The 26,015-nt window shown below is 37.9% G+C and overlaps 1 protein-coding gene across 2 annotated transcripts in view; it reads left to right on the top strand.

Annotated features, from left to right (window-relative positions):
- RPS6KC1 (ribosomal protein S6 kinase C1) overlaps positions 1–26,015 on the top strand; it is a 113,261-nt gene that overhangs the window by 73,328 nt on the left and 13,918 nt on the right. For both annotated transcript variants that reach the window (XM_032216424.1, XM_032216423.1), the window contains 4 exons: positions 101–148; positions 1,745–1,877; positions 9,315–10,856; positions 11,128–11,217. In XM_032216424.1, the coding sequence (XP_032072315.1) occupies positions 101–148; positions 1,745–1,877; positions 9,315–10,856; positions 11,128–11,217 (1,813 nt within the window). The remainder of the gene's footprint in view (positions 1–100; positions 149–1,744; positions 1,878–9,314; positions 10,857–11,127; positions 11,218–26,015) is intronic.

The following is a 26,015-nucleotide window of genomic DNA, read 5'->3' as shown; positions in this document are numbered from 1 at the left end:
CCATTTTAGAGACTTATATTTCTAATCATTAGGAAATATTAATACCTATAACTTAAAATTCTGACAGATTGGATTAATTTCAATTACTTCTTCCATTTAGGTTTTGCTTGTAATGGATACTAGGACGCAACAGACATATATATTGAAGGTAAGTTGTTATTTTTCCTAAATCATTCACTTTGCCAATGGTGACCTGTTTCTCACTGCTTAGACTTCCGTCCACAAAATCCAGAATGCAGAATGTCATCAGTCAGGTTTATGAAGTTTGTGTTTTATTTGTTAATCTTCAGTGGCAGGCTACAGAACTAATACATGATTTCTGCTATTGGCAACACTTATTTCTGCTTTGACCATCAAAGGAAAGGGAGTTGTTACAGTCAGTGTCCCATGGCATAGTTTACATTTTCTTCACTGAAATATCTAGGTCAGTTCAATAGTGGAAGTAGTAAATATTGACATTAAAGTAATTCTTCACTCTCTCCCAGCACTTGTAGTGCTTAGTTTGCAATGATTCATGATTACAATGAATGGGAGAGGAGATAATTCAGGGCCCATTACTGTACTCATTTATGGGGCTTTATACATAGCTGTTGTTTTCCTTTGTTTCCCCAGCCCACCTTACTTTGCTTTCTTAGAATTCCTCATTGTTGGCCGTGTTGGTTGAGATTGCTACAAGTTGTGGTACTACAATATCAGGGAGATCACTCCCCATCTATAGGATATATCACAAAGCTTCCACCCTTCATGATGCCTTTGCCAATATATTGGAGCCTCTACTGCTTTAGAGTTTTCTATTCCTATTCATCTAATACTTTCCCACTTGAAGAAGCCTTTGTTTAATTTGCAAATTTGGAAGCGGCATGAAGATGACAAGGCCAGCCACAAACAATGTATGAGATGAGAGAATGGCAATCCCGCATCTCTTTCTCCATTTCCTATTATCAAATAATAAAGCTGAATGAGCACGGTTAGGTCACTAAACAAAGCGGAAGGTTAGCTGGAACATTTGCATAGTAGTAATGCATATTTTTGTTTTATTGCATTTGTTTTATTACATTCCTCCTCTTGACATTGCCAAGAGACGAAGAGAATTAGGGCTGGGTTCCCCCCCCCCCCCAGCAATAGCTGGAGGTCATGTGAAAACTAATTGTCATCTTCGGTAATTCACCCACACTTTATTTATCCGCAGTGCTTTTTTTTTTTAATAAGGTTTTTTTTTTAATGTGTGCCATCTTTAAAAATCTATAACACCTTCAGGAAACAAAACCACATTACCAGTCTATCTTCCCTTCGACCCAATGGAAATGTATGCACACTCGAGTCCATCAAATGGAAGGTGGGGCAAGACGGCCTTTGGAATGTGAATGGATTTAGCGGTTTGCTTTCATCCTTAAAGCACAGCCCCTGCCCTCCCTGCCCCTCCCCCCCAAGAGATATCTGGGGGAAAAAGGTCGTAGAGAAATAACTGAGTGTCATTCTGATGACTTGGTTTGTGAGAGATTCTAATGAAAACATTGACCCATGTAATTGATTTTAATGGCAGCTTTGTGCCATCTTCTGTTCTCTGGATGTGCGCCAGATGCCATCAGCAGGGCCTCAGGGGACTGAGGGGCACAGAACAGCAGATGAGTGGTTTCTCTGAAGCCTGGAGTAACTTGGATAGATTAGTTTGGTTGATAAGCACAGAGCACAGCATGCTCCAAAGGCAACTGAGGGTACAACTGACCTTTCTGTTCTCTGTCAGGGTCTAAGAAAAAGTAGCGAGTGCAGCAGGAAGAGAAAGACCATCATCCCCCGCAGTGTACCCAACATGGTGGCTCTGCACAAGTACATCATCTCAGAGGAATCGGTCTTCCTTGTGCTGCATCACGCAGAAGGTTGGTCTGTGGATTCAGATGAGCTGTGGGAAGGGGAGGGGAGGCAGGGGAGATGGGAGGGGGAGAAAGAAAGCCTCAGCTTCTTCAGGTGATGCTATGCAGATGTTAGAAGCCCATCTCCTGAATCAAAATTTTGGGGATTGTCTTGAACACTGTGGCAAAGGGTGTTGAGGCCAACATGCTCTTTGTTATGCTACATTATTCCTTTTTATAGTTTACATCCTATTAAAGTTCTTGTGGCTCCACTGTTCAGTAAAGCAGCTGCCTTGGATCTAAAGCTTTTAGATTACACAGGCCAAACACTTCCTTAAGGTGCCTTTTGAATAAAACAGTGAGGTAAATATTTATCCCATGCACTGATAGGCTGGTCTGTTTATTCTGTTTGCAAATCCTTTCTGCTTCAAATCATTGTTCCATATGATGCTCCTAGAACAAGTGATAACAAGCGATAACAAGTGAACAAGTGAAATTGTCTTTAAAAAGGAGCCTATCTGGCTGCAGCCGTCCTGATCCAGATGGATAAAGGATATTTGTATGGCTTCTGTATGTGTCAGGCAGAAACTCCACTGGAATCTGTGAATGCATATTGCTAAATCTTTAGATCCAGTTTGTACATGAGGGGCAGGAATGGTCCACTAAGGAACTGTTTTCTTCAGGGAGACCTATGGGTCACACATCTACATGGCAAGCATGTTCAAACAGGTGGAACTTCGATTGTGGAGTTTTAGACTAGCCAAATCAGATTTTAGTTAACCAGTTTAGTTAACTCGTTTCTCAAGAAAAGGTGAGAAATGCTCCAACAGGGCCTTGCTTACCCTGAAGTAAACAATATGAATTGAAGAGAGAAGCATATTCATTTCGCCAATTGCTTTTCGATGCCTCCCAGCGGAGGCTGCTATTTTACTTTTTTTAACAAAACAATACTTTTTTTGTAAGAATAATTTACCTATTTGGGCTCAGTGGGAATATTGAGACAAATTCCTTGGCCTGGGTCATATAAACATGATTTACCTACAGGCAAAAAAACCACAACTCCTTTGCCTGTGTACAGTCACATGTTAAAAAAATCACCATGAATGGAATGAATCCTAGTTTTGGCTAGTAATAGCTTCTGGAGTGATCTCTAGTGCTATTTCTAATTTTGGGAACTATGTTTACATGATACAGTTGACTCGCTCAGTAGCCATCTAATGTAAATACAGTGGTGAGTTAGTGGCAGATTCTCAGAATTTCACCTCAGAAATTTTTGAGAGGCTGTTGCTTCCTGTTGTCTTTTTTTTTTTTAAATGAATTTGTTTAAAATTCATAGTGACCCAATTAGGATGGGCATTGGAACTTGCCTGTTCTTTGGCACTAGCATGCCAGTAAAGTGATGTTACTTAGGTCACTGTAACTAAAGCCAATAATTAAAATTTTAAGGTGCCAACTTACCATGGTGAGCTTTACCTCCACACAGAATTACCATCTGGAAAAAATTGTATATGGGTAGGAGATGGAGAAACTCCAATTACATGTCAAACAACTGTAGATTAATTCCTTCTACTTTCACCCATCCCTCAGTCTTTCCACAATTGCTGAAAGTATCTGTTTAATCTAAATATTAAGTAGGATTTATAGGATCTAAAAAGTTAATGCCTCCATTGAAAATAAGGATCAGTAATGAAAAGTTTTCCTCTTTTTTCCCAAGCATTAGCACTGAATCCAGTACAAGCCTCCGCCACATTACAATGTAGTAAATGGTTTGTTAAAGGTGAGAACATTCATAAAGCATCTGTTAGTTTTGTCACAAAGCACTTGGCAAGACATGTTGAAGCTTCACTACTACTTAGTGGCATCAGTGCCAGAAATGGTAAAAACAGATGCTTCAAAGAGAGTCTTGAGGGACATGAAAGAAGATTTTGATGGAGATCAAATTTAAACTTGAGTGGCTGCTGGGAAGTGTCAAATCTTTTTCAGCATAAATGTGTTGGAATTCATATTCATCTGGAAAGCACACAAGAAACTTCGAAATGATGATGTTTCCTGTTAATGAACACTAATTCTATAGTAGCAATGTTTGGTAGCCCTCCTCCCTGAGCCTTAATGATCATATGTTGCCCTAAGAGCAGGAAACAGAGAACTATTCCCTATTCTAATTTTGTCAATGCTATAATTCTTTAGTATTGAAATTCTGAGTCAAATTCTGAGTCAAGAAAGGTAGCCCAACTTCTTTTCTGTGGTTCCCAGAAGGCACCCCAGATTATGTCACTAAAACTTGGCAGCAAGGCCATTTAAACATAAATAGTACAGCAAGTATGTTAAACCTCCACATAGGCTTCACACAGCTGTTCTATCAAAAAGCTGCCACCAATAGTACTAACCTCAAATTTCCTTGCAGCCATTAAAAAGTGCTTTGTCATTCCCCTATTCTTATAACCATACAATGTCCACAAAGGTTTGCCCACTTTCCCAACCCCAAAATTGTTGAAGCAATGGTTTACTTCCATCATAATTTGGCTAAATGTGTTTGGCGTGCCAAATGTTACATCACACGCTCTGTGTGTCAGTCAATTTTCTCTTTATGCATCATGTTGGACATATGACCCTGGGCCATTCCATGTTTTTATCAATAATTTGAATGAAAAAATTGGGTTCAGGGGTGGGTTGCTCCCGGCATTACTGCCGGTTCAGTGCGTGCAAAAGTTTTGCTCGTGTGTGCTTGCCTCACGCATGTGCACACCAGATACAAGCTCTGGGCATGTGCACATTTGCACAAAATAGGTCTGCGCATTTGCACAAAATAAGTCTGTGCATGCACAAAATGTTAAAACAAGAAATAAAATTAAATTTGTGCAATTATAATTGTTCTGCGCATGTGCAGAACCGAAAATCAAGATGGTGGCCCCATAGGAGAACTGGTTAGGGGTGTGTGGCAGGCCTGGGCCGCTGCTGGTTCCAGCGACCCAGGCTGCCATATCACTACCGGTTCAGCCAAATCGGTCCAAACCCATAGGAATCCACTTCTGGTTGGGATGCTTAGAAAGTTGAAGATGACATAATGTGGGAGGGACAGCGAATACTTTAGATCAGGTGTTGCCAAACATTTTATAGAAAGCCAGATCCTCCCCCATCTCTGTGGATGCAACTGGCTGATCTATAGGCAAAAGGCCACCAGCTGGGAAACTGCTGATAGGCTGCTGTTGTTTCCCAGAATGTCACATCCCTACCCCTTGGCCCTGCCCATCATGATGGCAGTTTGACTGAAGCTCAAATCTAGCAATTAGTTGCCCACCCACCCACCTGTCTTACTCACGGGTTGGAATATCCCATGCTTTGCATACCTGAGACCTCATGTATGTCGACAAACAATATTAGATTAAGATCCAGGGTTTGGAGGATGAACATGCCAAGAAGTGTCAGTCTCAGTTTTTCATTTGTAAATAGAAATCAAATTCGTAATCTTCACAGATGAGTTGTGATGTTAAAATTAAATAAAGGAAGCTGAGAACCTCATGAAAAGAAGCATGCCTCAAAATGATTCTTGTTAGAAATTTTATTGTAAAAGAATACAAATATTTGAAAGGTAAGACTTATGGAAACTTCTTTGAATCAATTGATTTCCCCCTCTCTAAATATGGGTAATTTTACATGGTAATGGATGGCCAATAATCAGATACATTGGCTAATGCATTTACTCAGTCTTAGCTACAGCAGTATAAGATGAAAAAGATTATTAGTGTGTCATTTATAAAGACCTAATGATATACCCAGATGGAAATATTGCTCTTCTGTGACCTAAATTGGACATTTGGGGGAAAAAAAAGAATAGCATTGTTGATTCCCCCTTTCAATATGTACAATGATGAAAAAACATTTCTTTGCATATTTGCATTTTATTGCTATTCTGTGCATACATACATGAAAGAATACTTGAATTTTGATGATTATTCAAAGGATTATTCTTGGTTTACATCAGCGGTCCCCAACTTTTCCAGCTCTGTGGACTGGTGGTGGCGGCAGAGGGGCAGTGGGGCAATTGTTTCGTGCATGTGCTGCTTACACAAATGCAACTTTGTGATCTCATGCACTTGCCTGCTGCTTGCATGCCCTGGTTCCCAACAAACCATGGGCCAGCAGTGGACTGGGAATTGGGGACTCCTGGTTTATATCAAGCTATGTACCATATACCAGTGAATGTTTCTTTTAGTTAAACACGGGTGTCAAACTTGATTACGTCACAAGCTGATCATGACGTATCGTGATATTTTTTGCCTTTGCAGAGCTGGGGTGGGCATGGCCTGCACGTGACCTATTGGGCCCACAGGCCACCACTTTGACAGGCCGGAGTTACAATGTTAATGTTTGCAAATAGTTGTATGAACACCTTCTCAAACTTTAGAGGATGCTGATAAAATAATGGCAGGCTTCAGAAAGCATCTCAAACTTGGAGCTTAGAAATAGAAGACGGTCTATTTCTTTATACACATATACATAGGCAGTACATATATATATATTTCAGTGGTGGGTTGCAGGTGGTACGCCTGGTACAGGCACACCGGATCCTGCCCGGAGCACCGGGTATTGTTCTGTACCACCGTCCAGACCTTCCGCACAGCCCTCAAGATCTGGCTATCCCGTCAGGCCTGGGGATAAGACCCTAACCTCGCCCCACCCGAATGCTGAATGAATGTTGTGTTTTACTGGTTTATTTTTTTATTCACATTTTTTTTCTTGTGTTTTGTCTTGCACTCCCTTCCCATTAATTGTAAGCCGCCCTGAGTCCCCTCAGGGAAAAGGGCGGCCTATAAATGTCAAATAAATGACTAAAAAAAATGACTGTACTCCTTACCTGTGCTTTAAGCCTTTGGTGCTTCTGTGCATGTGCATGACACGTACAGTGCTTGCGCAACGCTCCGCTGAACAGCTGGAGTATCGCAGAGGCTTGCGGAAGTGTCATTTGATGCTACAACGCATGCGCGTGCTGTGCGCATGCATGTGGGTGACACCGGGGCCGTTCCAACTGTACCGTTGGAACGGAATCTGGGACACTCCACTGACCTATTTGTGCTTTCTAGTCAGCGTTTACTCCTGGCAATTGCCTGGTCTAGTTCCTGCAGTTTTCCTGGCAGCATTTTAAAAAGTGGTTTGCTATAGCCTCCTTTCTGGTGCTGAGACAGAAAGAGAGAGAGAGACTGGCCCAAGATCACTGAGATGACCTCACGCCTAAGGTGGGATTAGAATACATGATATTATGGTTTCTAGCCTGTTACCTTAACCACTACACCAAAGTGATTCTCAGTAGAAATACATTTATAATAATTTATCAAGCACAATCACTTTGTGGAACTAAACATAGTTCCCTTACCCCCAGGGACTTAAAACCTAATTTTAGGTTGGGTGGGACAGTAAAAAAAATTGCTATTTTAAAAATGGGAGTATGGAAACAAAAGGCCAGAATAAACAACAGCTGTATAAAAACAGATGTAACTGCAGGTAGAACTTTGTTATCTATTGGTGTAAGTCTCATAGCTGAATTGTAAACACATTTTACATTCTGATGGTCCTAGCTTTAAGCCCTAGCATTTCCAATGAAAAGCTTTAACATTTCTAGTAAAAACTATTAGGTAATAAGAAAAATCTGTTTTGAAAAGCTAGCGAACCATAGCCAGCTGTAATAGATAATACTGAGCTACATGACAATTAGGCGGTGTTAAAGCTTTTTTATTATTGTACCATAAGAATTCCAGAAGAGCTTGGTTTTAAATAAAACCACTACCATTTAAGGCTCATTCTGTATGTAAAAGCACAGTCCAAATTTTATGTCTTATCCAGTTAGCCCTTCTTATGTCTTAGCTGCTTAAAATCTATTTGATAAATATGTATGTCCGCATCTGTGAGCTGAAAGAAGTTCAGATGAAATGGAGTTTGTGTCTAGTTTAATGCTTTTAGCCATTTCTATGGGGTTTAAAATGTTTTTTATGCTATCCAGAATGCATTAGAGTTGGGTGGCCAATACATTTAAATAAATGTCACATTTTAAATTTCAATAATTTATTAGCAACACACAAAGCTCCCATTGGCTTCCATTTTGAGTTCCACTTAAAGCTCATAGTTTACTTAAAATATATGGTAGATCTAAATTGAGGTGATAGTCAGCTGACCTATGGCCTCAAGATATTGACAGGTATTTGCAGCAATGTGATTGATAAACTATATTTAGTGATCTTTATTGGCTATGGATGTCCTTCCTGCCATGGAGCATATATGTGAATGTGATACAGAGATGAGGGGATTGAAACTGGTATCCCAATGGAGGATTATTTTTCTTTTTATAACTGGGGGGGGGGTGGTAGAGAGGGGAAAAAAGCAGCAAGCTCCCCACAAAACTATTATTATGGTTTATTGCACAGTCAGCCAGATATTCAGACTGGATTTGGCATTTTTATCTACCTATCCAGTCCTTTCCAAGAACCTGGGATAGGCAGATGTTGTCTGAAGGTGTTAAAGGTATCACTGCAGGATGTAAGCTGTTCCAAGTAAAGCTGCCTTTTGCAATTGACTGATGGTAATTTTGTCAATGCTGATGAAGTTCAAGTAATATTCCAGTTGTTTTGAGATTGCACCCAAGGCATCTATTACTATTGGCACTATCTTTACTTTTTTGCCATAGTCATTCTATGTCTATTTGCAGGGTTTATATTTTGTGATTTTCTTCATTTTTCCGCTCTTCTACTGGGCTGCCTCCAGGTACTGCCACATCCACTATCCAGACCTTTTTGTCTTATCAATAGTTGTTAAGTCTGGGGTGTTATGTGGTGTTATTGTTTTTTTTTTTATTCCAAAATCTCAGATTATTTTACTTCTTGATTTTCTATTACTGTGTCATTACTATATAAACAAGAATGTGAAATAAGAGCTGCCTATTCTTTAGCAGATGTTGGCCTTTATATTTGTTGAGTTCTTCTTAACAACTTAGGGGGTTGTAACTACATAATATATGTTAGATGCACAGATTTTCTAAGTGCTGCCCAAGCCTTTTTGGAATGGCCAAATGATAACCACTGGAACCACCATGGCTAGATTATGCTATAATCTTTCAACGTTGATTTTCAGATCTCGATTTGGGCATTCTGAACACTTTTCAACTTGGTAGATGTAAAATGCATAGTTTGTATAATTTCATGACTACCCCCCCCCGCCCCCCAGGTTCTTTTGTTACTTTCATTGCAAATCATTTGGAATGTTTAAATATCATTCTGCTGTTGGATGGATGGTCTAAAAATGCAGAAATATCTGATCAGTGCTATTGTAATGCTAGCACCTAATTGTATTCTGTTAGAAGATAAGAGTGGATAGCACCTTCTACTAATGTTAATACTTACATATATTTTCACCATCTGCCATAGTTAGGCATTAATGAAATACAATTAACTTTGGTTACTTTGTTTTTTCTTACAGGAGGCAAACTTTGGTCTTACATTAGTAAATTCTTGAACAGGAGTCCTGAAGAAAGCTTTGAAGCCCCTAAATCCAGAAAATCCAGCTGTACCAAAATACATTTGCATCAGGCAAGTCCTAGTCCTCAGGACATCAGCAGTAGCCTTGGCTCCAGAAGAAGTAATGGGGACAATGTATTAAAGGTTTTACCACTACAGACCAGTCTTACTCCAAGTTCTCAAGACGGTAGTAGTAACCAAGAAGAAGATCAGGAAAGTTCTCCTAAGTGGATTGATTCCGGGTCTAGTTCAGAAGAGGAATGTACCACAAGTTATCTAACATTATGCAACGAATATAGTCAAGAAAAAATTGACCCTGGTTCATTAGATGAGGAATCTCTCCTGAAACCAGATGATAATGTTCTCATTACCAAAGAGCAAAGAGGCCTCCAAGCTGAAGGTGAAGTTGCTACTGGGAACCTGGAATCTGCATTCACATGTCAGGAAATAAAAGAGTTTGCTGACGATGTGGATCCAGAAACTGCCAATCCTACTATGATATCAGAATCATTAAACAAATCCAAGAACAGCCCCATGGAACTTTTCAGAATTGATAGCAAAGATAGCACCAGTGAACTTCTGGGTCTTGATTTTGGAGATAAACTTCATAACTTAAAATCAGAATCTTTCAAGCCATTTTTTCCTACCTTAAATCAGGACGAGAGCCTTGAAGTCATTGAAAACAAATTAGGCTTTGCATCTCATGATACTATCAGCAGGGGTTCTAATGACTCTGTGCCTGTGATATCATTTAAGGACATAGCCTTTGATGAGGTTGGTAGTATCGATGAAGGAAGACCTGACCTTTTGGTCAACCTGCCAGGCATTATGGAGCAAATGAAAGAAGTTCCAGTGGACAGACCAACAAAACTGGTGGAACAGAATGGAGACATTTTGGAAAGCAAACTTTTGGAAGCCCCCGATGTCTTGCAATTGAATAACAGTGCAGAACAAAGCAGAGTGCTTGAGCAAAAGATAGAGCATCTGAAGGAAGAAAAATCACAAGGACTATGCAAAGACAATCAGGAAACAGCTAGGACATTCCCTACAACTGCTAGTGACTCAGTTGGTTTTGGGGACAGGGTGGCCTTTCAAGAACTCGGAGAAGCAACATCGTCATCATTAGATATCTTCAGCATAAAGGACAATGCCATGGTTGCCAGTGCACAAGTGGTTGTCATGGAAGACAGCTTAGACGTGGACAGTGAAGCTGTGTTGCTGTTTTCTGATCACCCTGAAGAAAACTGTAAAGAGGGAACAGCCCCCTCTTTGTCACGCAAAGCAGAAAGCGAAAAGTTGGATGTGAGGAGCAGAGGAGAGAATGAAATACATTATTTTTTCCAGGACTTGGATGAGAGATTAGCACTAACCTCCAGATTTTACCTCCCTGAAGGCTGTGTTCAAAGATGGGCAGCTGAAATGGTGGTAGCCCTTGATTCTTTGCATCGAGAAGGAATTGTGTGCCGTGATTTGAACCCAAACAACATCTTATTGAATGATCGAGGTCAGGAACTTTTGCAAATGCATTTCTTTTTATTCGCTGTTGCTCCCAATTAACTGAGAAGGCGTTTTATCTTGTAATTAGTATCTTCATTTCCTGTCTAGAGCTTCATTATCAGTGCAGCAAATTCACCCCCAGTAATAGCTTCTAGTACTTAATGATGCCATTATTCTTAATGATACTGTTTTTAGCTACAAAAGGAGTAATTACAGTTCACTTCTGCATAAAATGGAAGGGAAAAATGTTTTGATTTCTCCTGTCGTTTTGTTTTTAGGACACATTCAGCTAACGTATTTTAGCAGGTGGAGTGAGGTTGAAGATTCCTGTGACAACGATGCCATAGAGAGAATGTACTGTGCCCCAGGTTAGAGCAATCACCTCAAATGTTTCACTTGGAAAACAGATTAGCAGCTTTCATTTTCTCACGGAACTTTCATCCCATTCTATCCGTTCTCTGTTCTTGGGAATATAAACTATTCAGCATCTACTAACACCTTTATTTTATTTATTTATATATATATATGCAGTGTGTGTGTGTGTGTGTGTGTGTGTGTGTGTGTGTGTATGTATGTATGTATGTATGCATGCATGCATGCATGCTTGCTTGCTATTTTGGAATATGATATTCTAAACACATGAAAAACAGTTGCAGGAATTGGGTATGTCTACTTTAATGAAAAGAAGGACTAGGAGTAGCATGAAGAGGGAGTCAATCTATTCTCCAAAGCACCTAAAGCAGGACAAGAAACAGTGGATGGAAACTAATAAGGAGAGAGCCAATCTAGAACTAAGGAGAAATTTCCTGACAGAGCAATTAATCAGTGAAATGGGTTCCCTCCAGAAGTTGTGGGTGCTCCAACACTGATGATTTTAAAGAAAACATTGGACAACTATTTGTCTGAAATAGTGTAGGGTTTCCTGCTTGAGCAGGGGGTTGGACTTCAAGATCTCCAAGGTCCCTTCCTAACTGAATTCTCCAGCCAGCCATGCTAGCAGGGTAATTCTGAGAATTGTAGTGTTAACTTCTTAAAGTTGCTAAGGTTACGAAACACTGGTTTAAAAGAATTCACTATCAAAGTTTTAATTTGAAAAAATAAATGAATAAAGTTATATGCAATAGATATGCCTAAAGATTTATGAAATCTGCTTAAATATAGAGAGTTCTTGAAACTTATTGTTGAAATGAAGAGGAGTTAAATATATCACATTTTGAACAGGTTTTCCTTTGCATGTACATATTATGGTATCTTCCCCAGGAAAACAATTCAATAAATTTTAATCTAACTGTAGCTATAAATCTACTATGGATATAAATACTGAATATGGACAAAAACATGGGTGTCCCAGCAAGTAATGCATAAGTAACATATTTTGATTAGCTTTAATGTTAGTAACAGGAATTAAGATTATATGAAATAAAAGTGTCCGACCAAAACAGATTACAAGAAAAAATAGATAATGTATCCCTCAGATTGAATGTGATTCCTGGAGACTATATGGACATATTCATGTTTCTTGGTAACAAGGCCAAAGTGGTTGATCATTTTTTTTAAAAAAAAAGCTTTCTAGTTTAATCTGCAACCCTATGATTCCTTTGTGGTCACCCAGTCCAAATACAATTTAGATCCAATTATCTTGTTTTTGAGTTTAGTTAAGGCCACTGAGATGTTGCCACTTGCTTTGACTCAAAAGAATGAAATCACATATAGTGATTTCACTTATAAAGTTTTCAGAAGAAATGAGGTGCAACAGTTTAGCCTGGACCAAATTCAGGATAAAGAGAATATAACTATAAATCATTTAGGCTTCAAAGGAATAGTGCTGTTTCTTAAAATATTTTTATTTATTTATGATGATGATAGCATCCCCGTGGTATCAAAGTCCTAGTTTTGATTAGGATTGTTAATCTGTCTCTTTACATTGTATTGTTTTAGGTTGTAGAAGGTTGGAATAATCTCACACAGGTAATTGTACCTTAGTACAAAAAGCTGTCTTTTTATAAAAAAACTACCTGAAAAGCTATTTTTCTTTGTGCAGAGAAAGTTTTCTTCATAAGGTGTCATCAAAGCCCTGATTTTACTGAGAATAGAGCTTTTTCCTGGGAGAGGTACAAGTGCCCAGTTGTGGAATAGTCTATATTCTGTCTGAAGGCAAACCTACTCTTGGAAGTTTTTTGGCTGTACTGTAACAAGTCTTTGAACAGTTAAGTGAAGTGTTTATTTGCTGTATCATAATATTTAAATGTTTGTTTCTGAGAAAATTTATGAGTAAGATATATGAACTCTTTATTTTTTTTATAATTACTTCAAGCAGGAACATTTTTAGAGGCCATGTTGAGACTGTTGTCCACAAATCCTCTGTTGACATATCCTTGCTAAATAATTTTGCCTGAGTCATATTCTCTATTGGCTCCTATTCACTCCCAAGATCAAAACAATTTTGTTTTGAAATCTTAAGTGTTTTGAGTCTAGAGAGACTGAAGGACTACTTTCTCTTGTTGAGAACTCATCACTATTTGGATGATCTAGATCTGGACATTGGCCTTGGCTCCCCTGGGAAACTTAATCGACAACAAAATTCTGGTGAAATTTTATCAAGTAATTCAATAAGTAAAATTCAGTTGCTTTTATTTTTAACAAATTGTTTGAATTCTTCTGTAAACTGAGTTGATGCACACTTTGCAATTCATTTGCAGCTTGGAATATTTCAGTTGTTCAGATTTTTAAAAGTTATAAATTTGCAATGCAGTACTTTATTTAAAAATCTATAGAATGTAATTATAGCTCATTGGCCATTTTTTAAAAAAAAGTTACTACATATAACTCAAAGTATGCCTGAACACATGAAAAATACATGTGTCCAGGAGTATGTTGAACCATCTATCTTAATTTTGTTGTCCTTGTCCCCTAATTAGTAGAATTTGATGTTAATTTGTTGCCTCTTACTTTATTGCTTAGCTTTAAAAAAACCCAACTATATTTTAAACTGTGTATTTTTCTGGGTGAGGGAGGGCACTAAATTCTTAATTTAGGTAATTTGTTTAAGATGAAAAATATCCAATAGAAATTAATCAATTCTGCAACAATTAAGATTCTGAGAATCTTAAAATCCCATAAATTAAAGAAGTCAGACAGAGGAGGAATGTAAATGAATTTCTCTCTTAGAGAATTGTTGAAACAGGCAAGTTTTAACTGCTTTCCTTAATCCAAATAATGTTGCTACAAGTTTAATCTATAGAGGAATGCTATTTTTGAGATGGAGGTGGGCAATGGTGGGGAAATATTTATTATTTTAAGTAATATTCATTATTTTAAATATTACAGTGTATAGATATACACCTTACTCTATCTAGCTATCCATCCATCCATCCATCTGTCTGTCCATTCATCCATCCAGTATATAACTTAAAATTAATGGTGAGAAGATACTCTTTCACTTTCTAAATAAGCAGTATGTCACAAGAAAGCCAAATATGTTATTGCATATTTAGTTTTAGTAGATTTCACACAAAATCCTATTTTTTTAATGTATTTTGGAATATTTCACCACATGCTATATATAGAAGACATAATCAATAAATCTCCTACATGCAATATTGGACAAAGTGAAAATGATGTGGAATAGGGAGGAAAGCCTGTGACTTTCAGATGTTGTTGAATTACAACTTCCACCGCCACCCACAAGATCTATGATGAGGATACTGAGAATTGTATAGTAGCACAACAAACAAGGTCCTCACTCTGATGTAGCATCAAGAGCTATTAAGCAAGATGTGCTTCTCTGTTCTATCAGCCAAAGCTTTGAAAATCTGTATATTTCACCTGATGGACTTTGAAATAATAAGGGAGAAGACTAATAAAATTTACTCTGATTATTCATAGTTGTGGCGTAAGATGCAATCCTGTATCTAGTCTCTACTGCTTTAGCATAGTCTCATAGTGATGTCTCCCTGTAGATCCTCTTTAAAAGATAGAATCCTGTGCTAGGTTAGAGAACCACTATTTGAATTCCTGACAAGGAAAGTAGTATAATAATTCTTGTTGAGATAGGCAGCTATAGAAATCAAACAAATAAAATGTTATTTTCCTGACACCAATGCAGGGATTTGCTATTCTTTTTTGAATTTTCAGGCTAGTTTTCTATAGCCCAGCAATTTCTTGGTGGTCTCCAGGTATTACTCAAGCCAGAACCTTTTTAGGTGTTATCAACCAAGGTTGGCTTGCTGCTGCCACCTGATCAACCACCCTGTCCATATGTTATAGGAATAAGAAAATGTACATTCATTTACTTATGTTAAATGGATAGGAATGGAAAATGTACGTCATGATATTGTCACCCTGTATATTTTACCCCTCCCAAACAACCATTGTCCAAAATATGAATGGGAAAACATAAGTTTTACTAAAGAAGAGATAGACATATTTTAGAATTTCTGGAGTTAATTGCAGTTATGCATCCAGGTATCATGTAAGTAGCAAACCAGTAAGAATGATCATGCTGGGATGATCATGCTGGGCTGCAATAATCAAATTTGGGGAGAGATTCTGCTTCAGCTTTCCCCAATCTAGAATTCCTCAGCACACCCGAAGGTCAGCAGTTAGAGGAAGGTTGGATTATATCAGGATCTCTATTGTATTGGATCTTCCCATGGTGTTTGCAGGAATCCAGGTCTGACAGATAATTTCAAGTTGGGTTGACTCAGCCTTCCATCCTTCTGAGGTGGGTAAAATGAGAACCCGGATTGTTGTTGGGGGCAATATGCTGACTCTGTAAACCGCTTAGAGAGGGCTGAAAGCCCTATGAAGCAGTATATCAGTCTAACTGCTATTGCTAAAAGAGAGAGAGAGAGAGAGAGGGAGGGAGGGAGGGAGGGAGGGAGGGAGGGAGAGAGAGAGAGAGAGAGAGAGAGAGAGAGAGAGAGAGAGAGAGAGAGAGAGAGAGAGAGAGAGAGAGAGAGAGAGAGAAGAGCATGAAGCAGCTTGTAAGGTCACCAAAAAAAGAATGATGCTTCTGTTATTTTTCATTTGTAACAAGCAAGGAACCTTTCTATTGGAACCAAGTATTGTTTTGCAAAGACACAAAATTTTCCATGATACATTGATTGGATATACAAAAAGAGGCCAGATCTATATGCTTCTCTTATCGTTGTCAAGACTATGCAGAATGGAAAGGTTGTTAGGAAAGACCTTGCCCCTAGTTACATTAACACAAAATATACCAACCCAGTTGTAACCCTCTTCACAACAACTGCTTCTGCTTTTGTTTTTGATAAGACAGAAGAGTACCAGTAATTTTTCAGGATTTTAAATGAATCTTTCAATTGAAAAGATCTTTTGAATCTTTTAAAAAGACTGGTCATTTACAAAGCACAACTTGATTTGTTCCTTTTAGATGCAGTATAGGTAGTCCTCGATTTATGACCACAGTTGAGCCCCGAATTTATGTTGCTAAGAGAGACAGTTGTTAAGTAAGTTTTGCCATAGTTGTTAAGTGAATCTGGCTTCCTCATTGACTTTGCTTGTCAGAAGGTCGCAAAAGGGGATCATGTGACCCTGGGACACTGCAACTGTCATGAATATGAACCAGTTGCCAAGGATCCAAATTTTGATCATGTGACCATGGGGATATCATAAGTGTGAAAATGGTCATAAGTCACTTTTTTCAGTACTGTTGTAACTTTGAACAGTCACTAAATGAATGGTGATAAGTAGAATGTAGTTAAAATGGGCACTCAGTGTCAATATAAGGTACCGTATATACTCGAGTATAGGCCGACCCGAATATAAGCCGAGGCACCTAAGTTTACCACAAAAAAACTGGAAAAGTTATTGACTCGAGTATAAGCCTAGGGTGGGAAATGCAGCAGCTACCGGTAAATTTCAAAAATAAAAATAGATACCAATAATGTTTTTGAATATTTATTTCAAAGAAAAACAGTAAACTAGCGGTGTATTCAATGAAATACTTCACTCACCTCATGATGCTGATGTCCCGCTGTGATGATGATGTCCCGTGCAGCCGCGGGAGCGATGTCCCGCCTCCTATGACACACAGCACAGTGATTCCTATCATTGGATCACTGTACCAGAGGAGGTGGGACATCGCTATGTGGCTGCTTGCCATAACAAGGAGGAGGTGGGACATTGTTGCAGAGCGGCAGGAGGGGGAGGAAGGGGAATCGTAAGACAGCCCTGCATTACATTAGAACGTGAGGAGGGGGGATGGTGCGGTGCGCGCTGCGCGGCAAACTGACACAGAGGGAGGGGAAACTCACAGGGGCACCGGGCCATTCACGAGTGTCACCCAGCGGCATGGCCCCACCCCTTTTTCTCCTCCATTTCGGGCAAATTTTTCACTGACTCGAGTATAAGCCGAGGCGGCTTTTTTCAGCCCAAAAAGTGGGCTGAAAAACTAGGCTTATACTTGAGTATATACAGTATATCTTCCAATATCAGATGTGGACAAATTTGGGAAGGTCATTCCCTACATGGTCATGTTAAGAACATTCAAAACACCTGGCCAAAGATTATTGGAGACAGAAAAAAAATAGAAGGCATGAGATCTTGCTTTAATACAACAAAAGTCTTAAAAGACAGGCAAGACCTGAGCAAAGTGGTTTTTTTCCCTTAGCTGTTCATGGTCGTGTGCCCCCCCCCCCCAAATCTATGTGTTGAAGTACAATGCTTAGATGCTCTGTCTTATCATGTCCCTAATCCTATTTTTTTAAATATGAACACTGATGAAAGTAAGTTGTTTTTCTAATTGCAGGGGAAAACTAATGTAGTCTTGTAGTCCAATTCATTTTAAATATACTGTGTATCCTAAAAGGTAAAGGTTCCCTTTGCACATATGTGCTAGTCGTTGCCAACTCAGTGGCTAAGATGCTGAGCTTGCCGATCAGAAAGGTCGGCAATTCGACGGTTTGAATTCCTAGCACCACATAATGGAGTGAGCTCCCGTTACTTGTCCCAGGTGTTCGAAAGCATGTAAAAATGCAAGTAGAAAAATAGGGACCACCTTTGGTGGGAAGGTAACATTGCTCTATGCATCTTTGGCATTTAATCATGCCAGCCACATGACCACAGAGACGTCTTCGGACAGCGCAGGCTCTTCGGCTTTGAAATGGAGATGAGCACCGTTCCCTGGAGTAGGACATATGTGCGAGGGGAACTTTTACTGTTACCTTTTTATATCTTAAAAACACACCTTTGGAAGATCATCTTCTGACAAATAGAACAAATTCTCCCCTTGTCAGAATAGAGCCATGTGTTACTGAGAAACTTCTTAAGGTGATTTGAATCTGAAAAGAACCCCGCTTAATCTTTTCTGATCCTGCTATTTTCCACTTGCAAATTGCCACCTCCAGTAGATGTTGAGACCTATATTCCTGAAATTCTGCCTGGTGATAATAGTAGAAGCAATTAAAAATGGAACAGGATGCCTGGAAAGAATTAAACCTCTGAAGTTGAAAGCTAGTGCTTGAATTAAAAAACCTCCATCACAACCACCACCATACATTTGCCCAAGAATGTCTACTTTGGTTTTGAAGGAACTTTTTGCCAAAGGAGATTTCTTAAAGTTGGCCAGTAGGTGGCAACCTACCATTAACTGTTGTCTACAAACAGAGTCCCCTAGCAGTTTCTTATATTATGAGAGAACCCTACATGCTGTGTTATAATTAATTATAATTGTACTCAACTGCTTTTTCAGCAGTGCAAGTTGCTGAGTCTTTTAGTATTACCATTTATCAGGCTATTCCCTTGATTCCTAATGAAGGTGACTTCATAAACTTTAACGTGATACAATTCAGTTTTTTCCAGGCTTCAGAAACTTTTAGTTTAAAAGAAAAGTTCCCAGAACTCCTGATGAAGAGACAATGTTCTTGTGATAGAAAATTGTCTGTCTTTGAATGAAATGTAAAGAAAAAGGGTCCTTAGGCTCTCAAAAGAATCCAATCGAGTTCTTGGAGAATCCAAAGGTTCTGTGGGACATGGTTTGAAAATATAAATGACTGTCATGCTATTTCCAAAACATAATGCTCTTACAAACCGAAAGGTCAGAATTCATGAATTCAGAGAATGATGATAATAATAACTAAAATCCCTAATAATAATAAATATAAAAAGTCTGTACAATATACTAAAAACAAAACACACCTGTTCCAATGAAGCAGAATGTCTAAGAAGAAATGTATAAATACAGTTGGTGAATCCGTTAAGAAGGCAATTGTTAAAACATGGAGTCTCATGCGGCTCTTACTTCTTGATGCTGACAGTTTTCTTATTCTTTGCAATAGTAGTCAAAATATGGAGTAGAAAGCAGGAAGGATGAAGTGCAATTGGGGCTGCCATTTTCTTCCATTAATAATCAAATGCACAAAGGAGATGAGGAAAAAGGAAGGAGGCAGAAGCTCTAGTTAGGCCCAAATAATTAAAGAGATGGATGCCACTGGAGGTTGTAGACTGTAGAAGAATAACCACTATCATAAATATAAATTTGGGAAGCACATCTTTTGCACATGGACATTTTAATTCCCAACTGCTTGAAGTAGAGCAAGGAAAGATACTGCTCTCTGAAAGTTAGAGTCAATATTATAGATGGATAGATGCTCTGATTTGCTTCCTAAATAGCAAATTTCTTACCAGTTCATAATATTTCATAGCCCATTAGATGCCCAGATTTCTCAATGTCTGTTCATGTCATTAAAAACATTTTCTTTTTTTTAATTATTAGACAAATCTTAGGGTAAAGATTAAAAATAAGGTTATCCCCAACTCATGATGCAAATGTTTCACTTCTGTTGAAACACCCTTTTGCTTCTAGCGTCCCCTGGGAATCTTATCAGATATTTGTGCTAAAAAAAACATTAACCACCTGCCCTGCGCTTTGTAATATCAACAACCAACCTTTTTATCTTTTGGTTAATGTGCCTTGGTATTTTGAAAGGGAGAGGAGGGGGAGTAGGGAAAGCAGAGGGAAAAATTCCAGCAACAGATTTGATTTGCGGGGACAAAAATTTTGAGCAAATGCCAAGCTAGCAGGGGGGCCATTATTCTGTCTAAAAATAAGTTTGAAAAAAGAAACATACAGACACAAACCTTTTAAATCAACATGTTTTGGTCTAATTGAGGAGAAAGCAAGAAAGATTCAGTTTGAAATTCAAATGATCACCTTCTGTTATGGACATTTTTTTCCCTTGCCAAATTTATGATCTTAGATTTTAAAGAATAACTGCCACTGAAATGAGGAAAATGTAAGTAATACATGGTAGTTCACAAACAATCTGAAAAGTATAAAGTAGGTATTAAAGAGAATGTGTAAAAATTAGCCATAATGTCTTTTTAAACTGCAGAATGTAAGAATCGCATAAGGAATATATGAATTGATTAATAGAACAATTTCATTCAATGTAGAGTTTACTGTTCTGACCCATTTAATTCCCTGTCATCTGTTCAAAGATTACGCTACTTGGTGCTCTATAAATGTTTTAAAATACAACTTTCACCATACCGTGCTATTGATCATGGAAGCTAAATCTGGAAGATATCAGTTATGCAACTCTGGTTCATTTAGGTTGGGAGAATAGTCCAGGGTTTTAAACCTTTTGTAACTGCCAGCTAATCCTTTTAGATTAGGATCTCCAATGTAATCATTTCAGATTGCATGATACCTGAGATCTGCCTGCAAAAACAATTGCACGAATTAACCATAAGTCTTCCAATGTCATTATCAAACATCTCCAGTTCTAGCTGATTTCCCCCTCCTCCCGCCCCTGCCATTTGACTGAACAAAATTTGAATATCTGCAGTTTGCTTCCACAAATGCAGAATGGTGGAATAGTTTTTTTAGATCAGATGATTATTCACCCCTTATGTTTATAAACTGATCCATCTTGCTAATATCAGCCTCTGGCTTTCTGAAAGCTCTTGAAGAACATTTTGATAAAAATATTTAGGACTTGTTGCTGTTGAGCAACAGCCTTGCCTGTCTCATTATCACACATTATTTCAGCTTGTGCATTTGAATATTTCTGAGGAAAAGACATTGTATAAAAATATAATCATAAGGAATAAGGAAGTTTGGTGAAGCATTGGAGCTTTCTGTGATACTTGGAGTCCCCAAAGATCAGTTGTGAATGCAGAGTTGTAATCTACTTTATGTTCTCAATGAATAAGCAAATGAATTTGTTTGAAAAAGTTTGAAAAAAATATGATCAGCAGAATACCCCTTGTGGTTATCTCCAAGATAACAAGAGTAAAGTTCAGCCTATACTTGTCAGTGACACCCATAATTCTCAAAAGAATCTCTCCCATTAGACCATGAGATCTAAACATCATTCTATGTACATATTGGGTGTGTATGGGAGAAAATCAGTTCCTTGTCCATATAATTTGGAAAGAAGCGAGACTAGGAGTGATTGTTTACCATACTTGATGGAACTAAAAAACGTGTCCACTCTTTATTAGTAGATGGCTTAGATAAAGTTTAAGATTAAACTTTGTCTTGGAGGTAGCTAACAAGAAAAAAAATCTTTTCATTTTCTTAAAGTTTATATTATTTTAAATGAAATGTGTAAATATTGCCCTGATTCTTTAACGAAAACCCAATATGGAGGTAGCTATAAACCCTGTAATGGTTAGAACTAGCTGTTAAAAAGAATCATCATCATCATCATTTTAGCCATTGTCTATCAACTGCAGGATGAAAGCCTCTTCTGAATGTTCAAAATCAATATAGTCCTGAGCTTTCTTTTGCCAATTGGGCCCGCAACATGTGCTGATGTCATCGATCTGTCTTGTTGTGGTGGACACGATCCTTCTTTCATGGACACTTTTTATTAAGCGGAATCCATTCTATGACTGCCTTGGTCCACCTGCCATGAGTTCTTCTTGCCATGTGACCAGCCCATTTCCATTTCAATTGTTTTACTCTCTTGATGATATCATATAATTTCATTTGTTCTCTAATCCATGTGCATGTCCATCTTTCTATCTTGTCTTGTAATGCTGAGCATGTATCTTTCCATGGCTTTTTTGTGCCACATATTTTGTCCAATTCAGAAAGAAAAAGAAGCTTTAAGAAACATGGTTTGTTGAGACAGTTTAAACAGTGTTGTGACAAATGCTTTATGACAATTTTAATATGATAGGACAGTAAAGTAAGCTAAAGTATTAGGATTGTAGACAGAGAAAAAGCGGAAATCCTAATAATGAGATCCGTAAAAGCTTGTGTTAATTTATCTTAATATCCAATCTGATTCTCATGAGCGAAACAAAACAAAAACATTACTCAATGGCTTTTTTTAGAGCCAGAACAGTTTTCTCACATCTCAAACTGCGGATAGTTTTGACAATGACGAATTCACAATAGCATGAAATGTGTTGCTTCTGTTGTTATAACTTGGTTTTGAAGAAAAGAGGAGAAAGTTGGCAGTGCACAAACTTAGGTGTTGTTTGTATTGGTATTCTTGCACATATACATGCTTGTCCACAAAAATATTACAATGGAAATATTATTTTAATAAAGAGGTTAGATTAACAGGCAGAAACCATTTTTTGTTAGCAGGGATTCTGAAGAAGAATGGCTTTCCTTAGTTTTAAAATTTGTATTAATGCATAAGTGTCCATCTTTTCTTACAAAAAAAAGTTAGAGAAGATGTAAATCCTGGAACTAAATTAACAGGGAGATTGTTCTAGATGTGATAAAAGATTTGTTTGAGTTGGTACGTATTTTGTATAGATTTGTGTAGCTACGCATTTGCATGTAGCCTTTTCTCAGTGAAACTTTCTTGTAAAGGGGAATTGATTATGCCGTAGATATATCATCAGAGTATAAGAACTGATATATATATCGATTCCCAAAAACTTGGGTATGGCTAGCTGATGAGAGCTAAATAGCTTGAAATAGATCTATATTAGTCTCCCTTTATTTATTTATCAGCATAAATATAACATATATATATATATATATATATATATATATATATATATATATATATATATATATATATATATATATATATATATATATATATATATATATATAAATAAATCATAAGGAGAAGATTGAGAATAAGTTAAGAAAGAATTATTGTTCAGTGGCTAAATGCATATTCTGGGAGTTGTGCTTCTGATATTTCTAGAATGGCTGGGAAAAATACATGCTTGGAATGCTTAAGATGTATTGTGAGTTAGTGGACAATATTGAGCAGGACAGTCTATTCTTCTGACTTGATATTTTATTTATTCATTAGATTTTTATCCCAACTTTATGTAAGTCAATATGATGAGCATATATAATACCGGTACTTCTTCCTATTTTCCTCAGAACAACAACTCTGTGAAATGGGTTGGACTAAAAGGGAATGCCTGGTCCAAAGTTACCCAGCAAGCTATCATACTTAAAATGGGACCAGAACTCTCAGTCTCTTGGGTTCTGGGCCAGTACTTTAACTACTACACAAAACTGGCTGTGTGTGTGTGTGTGTGTGTATGTGTGCATCAGTGGTGGGTTGCCAATTTTTTTACTACCGGTTCTGGTGTGCTCCTGTGCACGTCCGTCCAGAAACTTCTGCAGAAGTGTCCAGGTGGGTGCGCGGAGCCTCCTGCCGCCACTAGTACCGGTTTGTTTGATCCAGGCCAAACCGGGAGCAGACCACCTCTGATGTGTACACACACACACACACACACACACACACACACTTATAGGCTACCACTTTTTATTATACATGTCTTAGCTGATATGAGTGAAATGGCTTCATTATTGTGAACTGGCATTTGGGTAAGATTTATTGCAATATTAAAACTTTTTGATGGTTGGAACGGGGAGAGTGTTTTCGCTATGCAGAATTACATTAGCTTGTTGGGCTTTAAATGTATTTTGCAATCTATCGTTTTCTTATTTTTCTCTCTATGATGTATTACTGAGAGTAAAGGTTGCTTTATTGATGTGATATACAAAGGTTATTATATCAATATGTTGCAGAGAAAATGCAAGCGAAGGAGAGTGCAGAGGAAAAATTTATCTGAAGCTTTTTCCAATAAGTGGTGCCATGGTATTCTGAAGTGGGTATCTCCATCCCACTCACCGGCTAAAAAGATTGTGATTGCTGTTTGTTTTTTCTCGATTTTTCTCCGCCATTTACCTCAGCAGTACCAATTGCCAGCAAGCTAACTTTCACACTGGACTCAGATGCCTTCTTTCAGACTAGTCACAAAGGGAAGAGGAAAATTTTTTCCTGGCTGAGGGAGAGGATCAGCATCCAAACTCCAAATCCACCAGACTATTTAAAGAGTAGACTTTTTACAATTATTCAGGAAAATCAACCATACCCCGATAGGTCTGAAAGATCTAAAATCACCCATGGCTGTTGATTCTCTAAAGGCAGTGACACTGTGTTCATAAAACCTCTAAGAGACCTGGAGGCAGCATGAGGGCCTAAGGTTGACTGGAGGCAAACTGGTGGGCTTACTGCTTACTGTACTTTTTCTCAGGAGTTCCAAACCTGTTCACAATTGACTTAATGGATGCTATGGTAACGTTGGCTTTGGAACTCATAGCAGACACAGGATCAGACAATACCCCCAAACATCCAAAGGAATACAAAATGGAAATCCCCAAATGCAGAGATGGCAAAGTGATATCTCTCTAGTCACAAAAGGCTTCCTGGATACTTCAATCTTTGTCAACCTTTCCAACACTTTCCACCAAACAAGTATCTCATCTTATGTTTTCATAGCACAGAGAATTCAAATAGATAGGGACAAAGTAGCCAACATGCCACTTTTGTGATTGATGATAATCTGAATAGTGTCCATTCTCAGCCAAGGGTTTGCCAGCTTCCACGACTACCAGAAGACAATTTTGGCTGAAGAACTGGAACATAAACTTTAAATTAAAATATATTAAAAATTTTATGCTACCTCTACCCAAGAATCTGATCTGCTGTCAAGTCAAATTGGCACTAGATAAGAGACAAAAGAACTTAAGTTTTCTGGACTTAAGTTTCTGAGCATAAAGATTTTATGCTCAGAACTAATGATGCATTTGATCCTGCTTTTGGGCCCTCCCTAGTTATATCCTATACTTTGTAAGGCAATATAGCTCTTCTACCTGATTGGAAGCATCCTTTGGCTGGAGGTGATGGTGGTAGTGTTCACATAAGTGGTCTGTAGAAATAGTTCACAGTAAAGCCAGGGCATTTTAGAATGCCCTGTCTCTACTACTATAGGATATTGGTGTGCTGGACATTTCATTAAGGTCCTTTTTATACAGTGGAGATAATCCATCTAGCACTGTTAAAAAAAAGGGAGGCAATGATGGATGGTATCAACATTTGCAATTTATGTGGACTAATTATGTCTTTCTGAATTCCTACCTTATCAAGTGCTATTTCTCTTTATGACTTGCCATTCCAAAGCTGGGCAAGGGGCAATTATCTCTCACAGAAATTGATACCATTTTTGGAAAAAGAACCTTCATACTAAATTCAGCAACTATTTTTGATTAAAGAAAATATGTTTCCTTATTGTAAAAACAATCAGATTTAAAAGGAAAAGCAACTGAAGTTCTTTTCAAGTAGCATAAAGACGTGTGCACTTTGGCTAAATTGCTTCTGTATTTTACTCTAACTGAACTTATTTGTTCAGTTCCGGCTTTTCTTTCCTCCAGGAATTTAAGATGGCATTCTTAGTCTTCAACCAGTGGCAGCATCTGCCAAACCTTGCTGGGTTTGGAAACTAGAATGGGACTACACCACCAAAGAATTCTAGTGCTATGACCTATAGCTGGAATTTTTTTTAAAAATTAAACATCTTGGAAAAAGGTTATAGCCAAGAAATTTTATGGATGTGTTCATATAAATTACCAGGGTATCCTTAACTTTTTACATGTTTGTTCTCTCTGTGTGAGAAAAAGACTTCACCTTAGTCAGATCATGATTGAAAAATAGTTAAATCTAGATCCTATGCTAATCCTTTAATCATTATTTACTCTTGATAGATAGATAGAATGTGATTGTATATGAGAGAATTTATCAGTTGTCTAGACTATCCAACTTCAAAATGATATTGGGTGCCTTCACATTTTTTTAAAAAAGCAAACAAAACAAAACACAAAACATCAAAACAACAATTGTCTAAGGGAATAATCAACTACCATAAC

This window comes from Thamnophis elegans, chromosome 4 (genome assembly GCF_009769535.1).
Source record: "Thamnophis elegans isolate rThaEle1 chromosome 4, rThaEle1.pri, whole genome shotgun sequence".
NCBI lineage: Eukaryota > Metazoa > Chordata > Lepidosauria > Squamata > Colubridae > Thamnophis > Thamnophis elegans.
The sequence above is the reverse complement of the archived record's forward strand: the minus strand, read 5'-3'. Positions and strand labels throughout refer to the sequence as shown.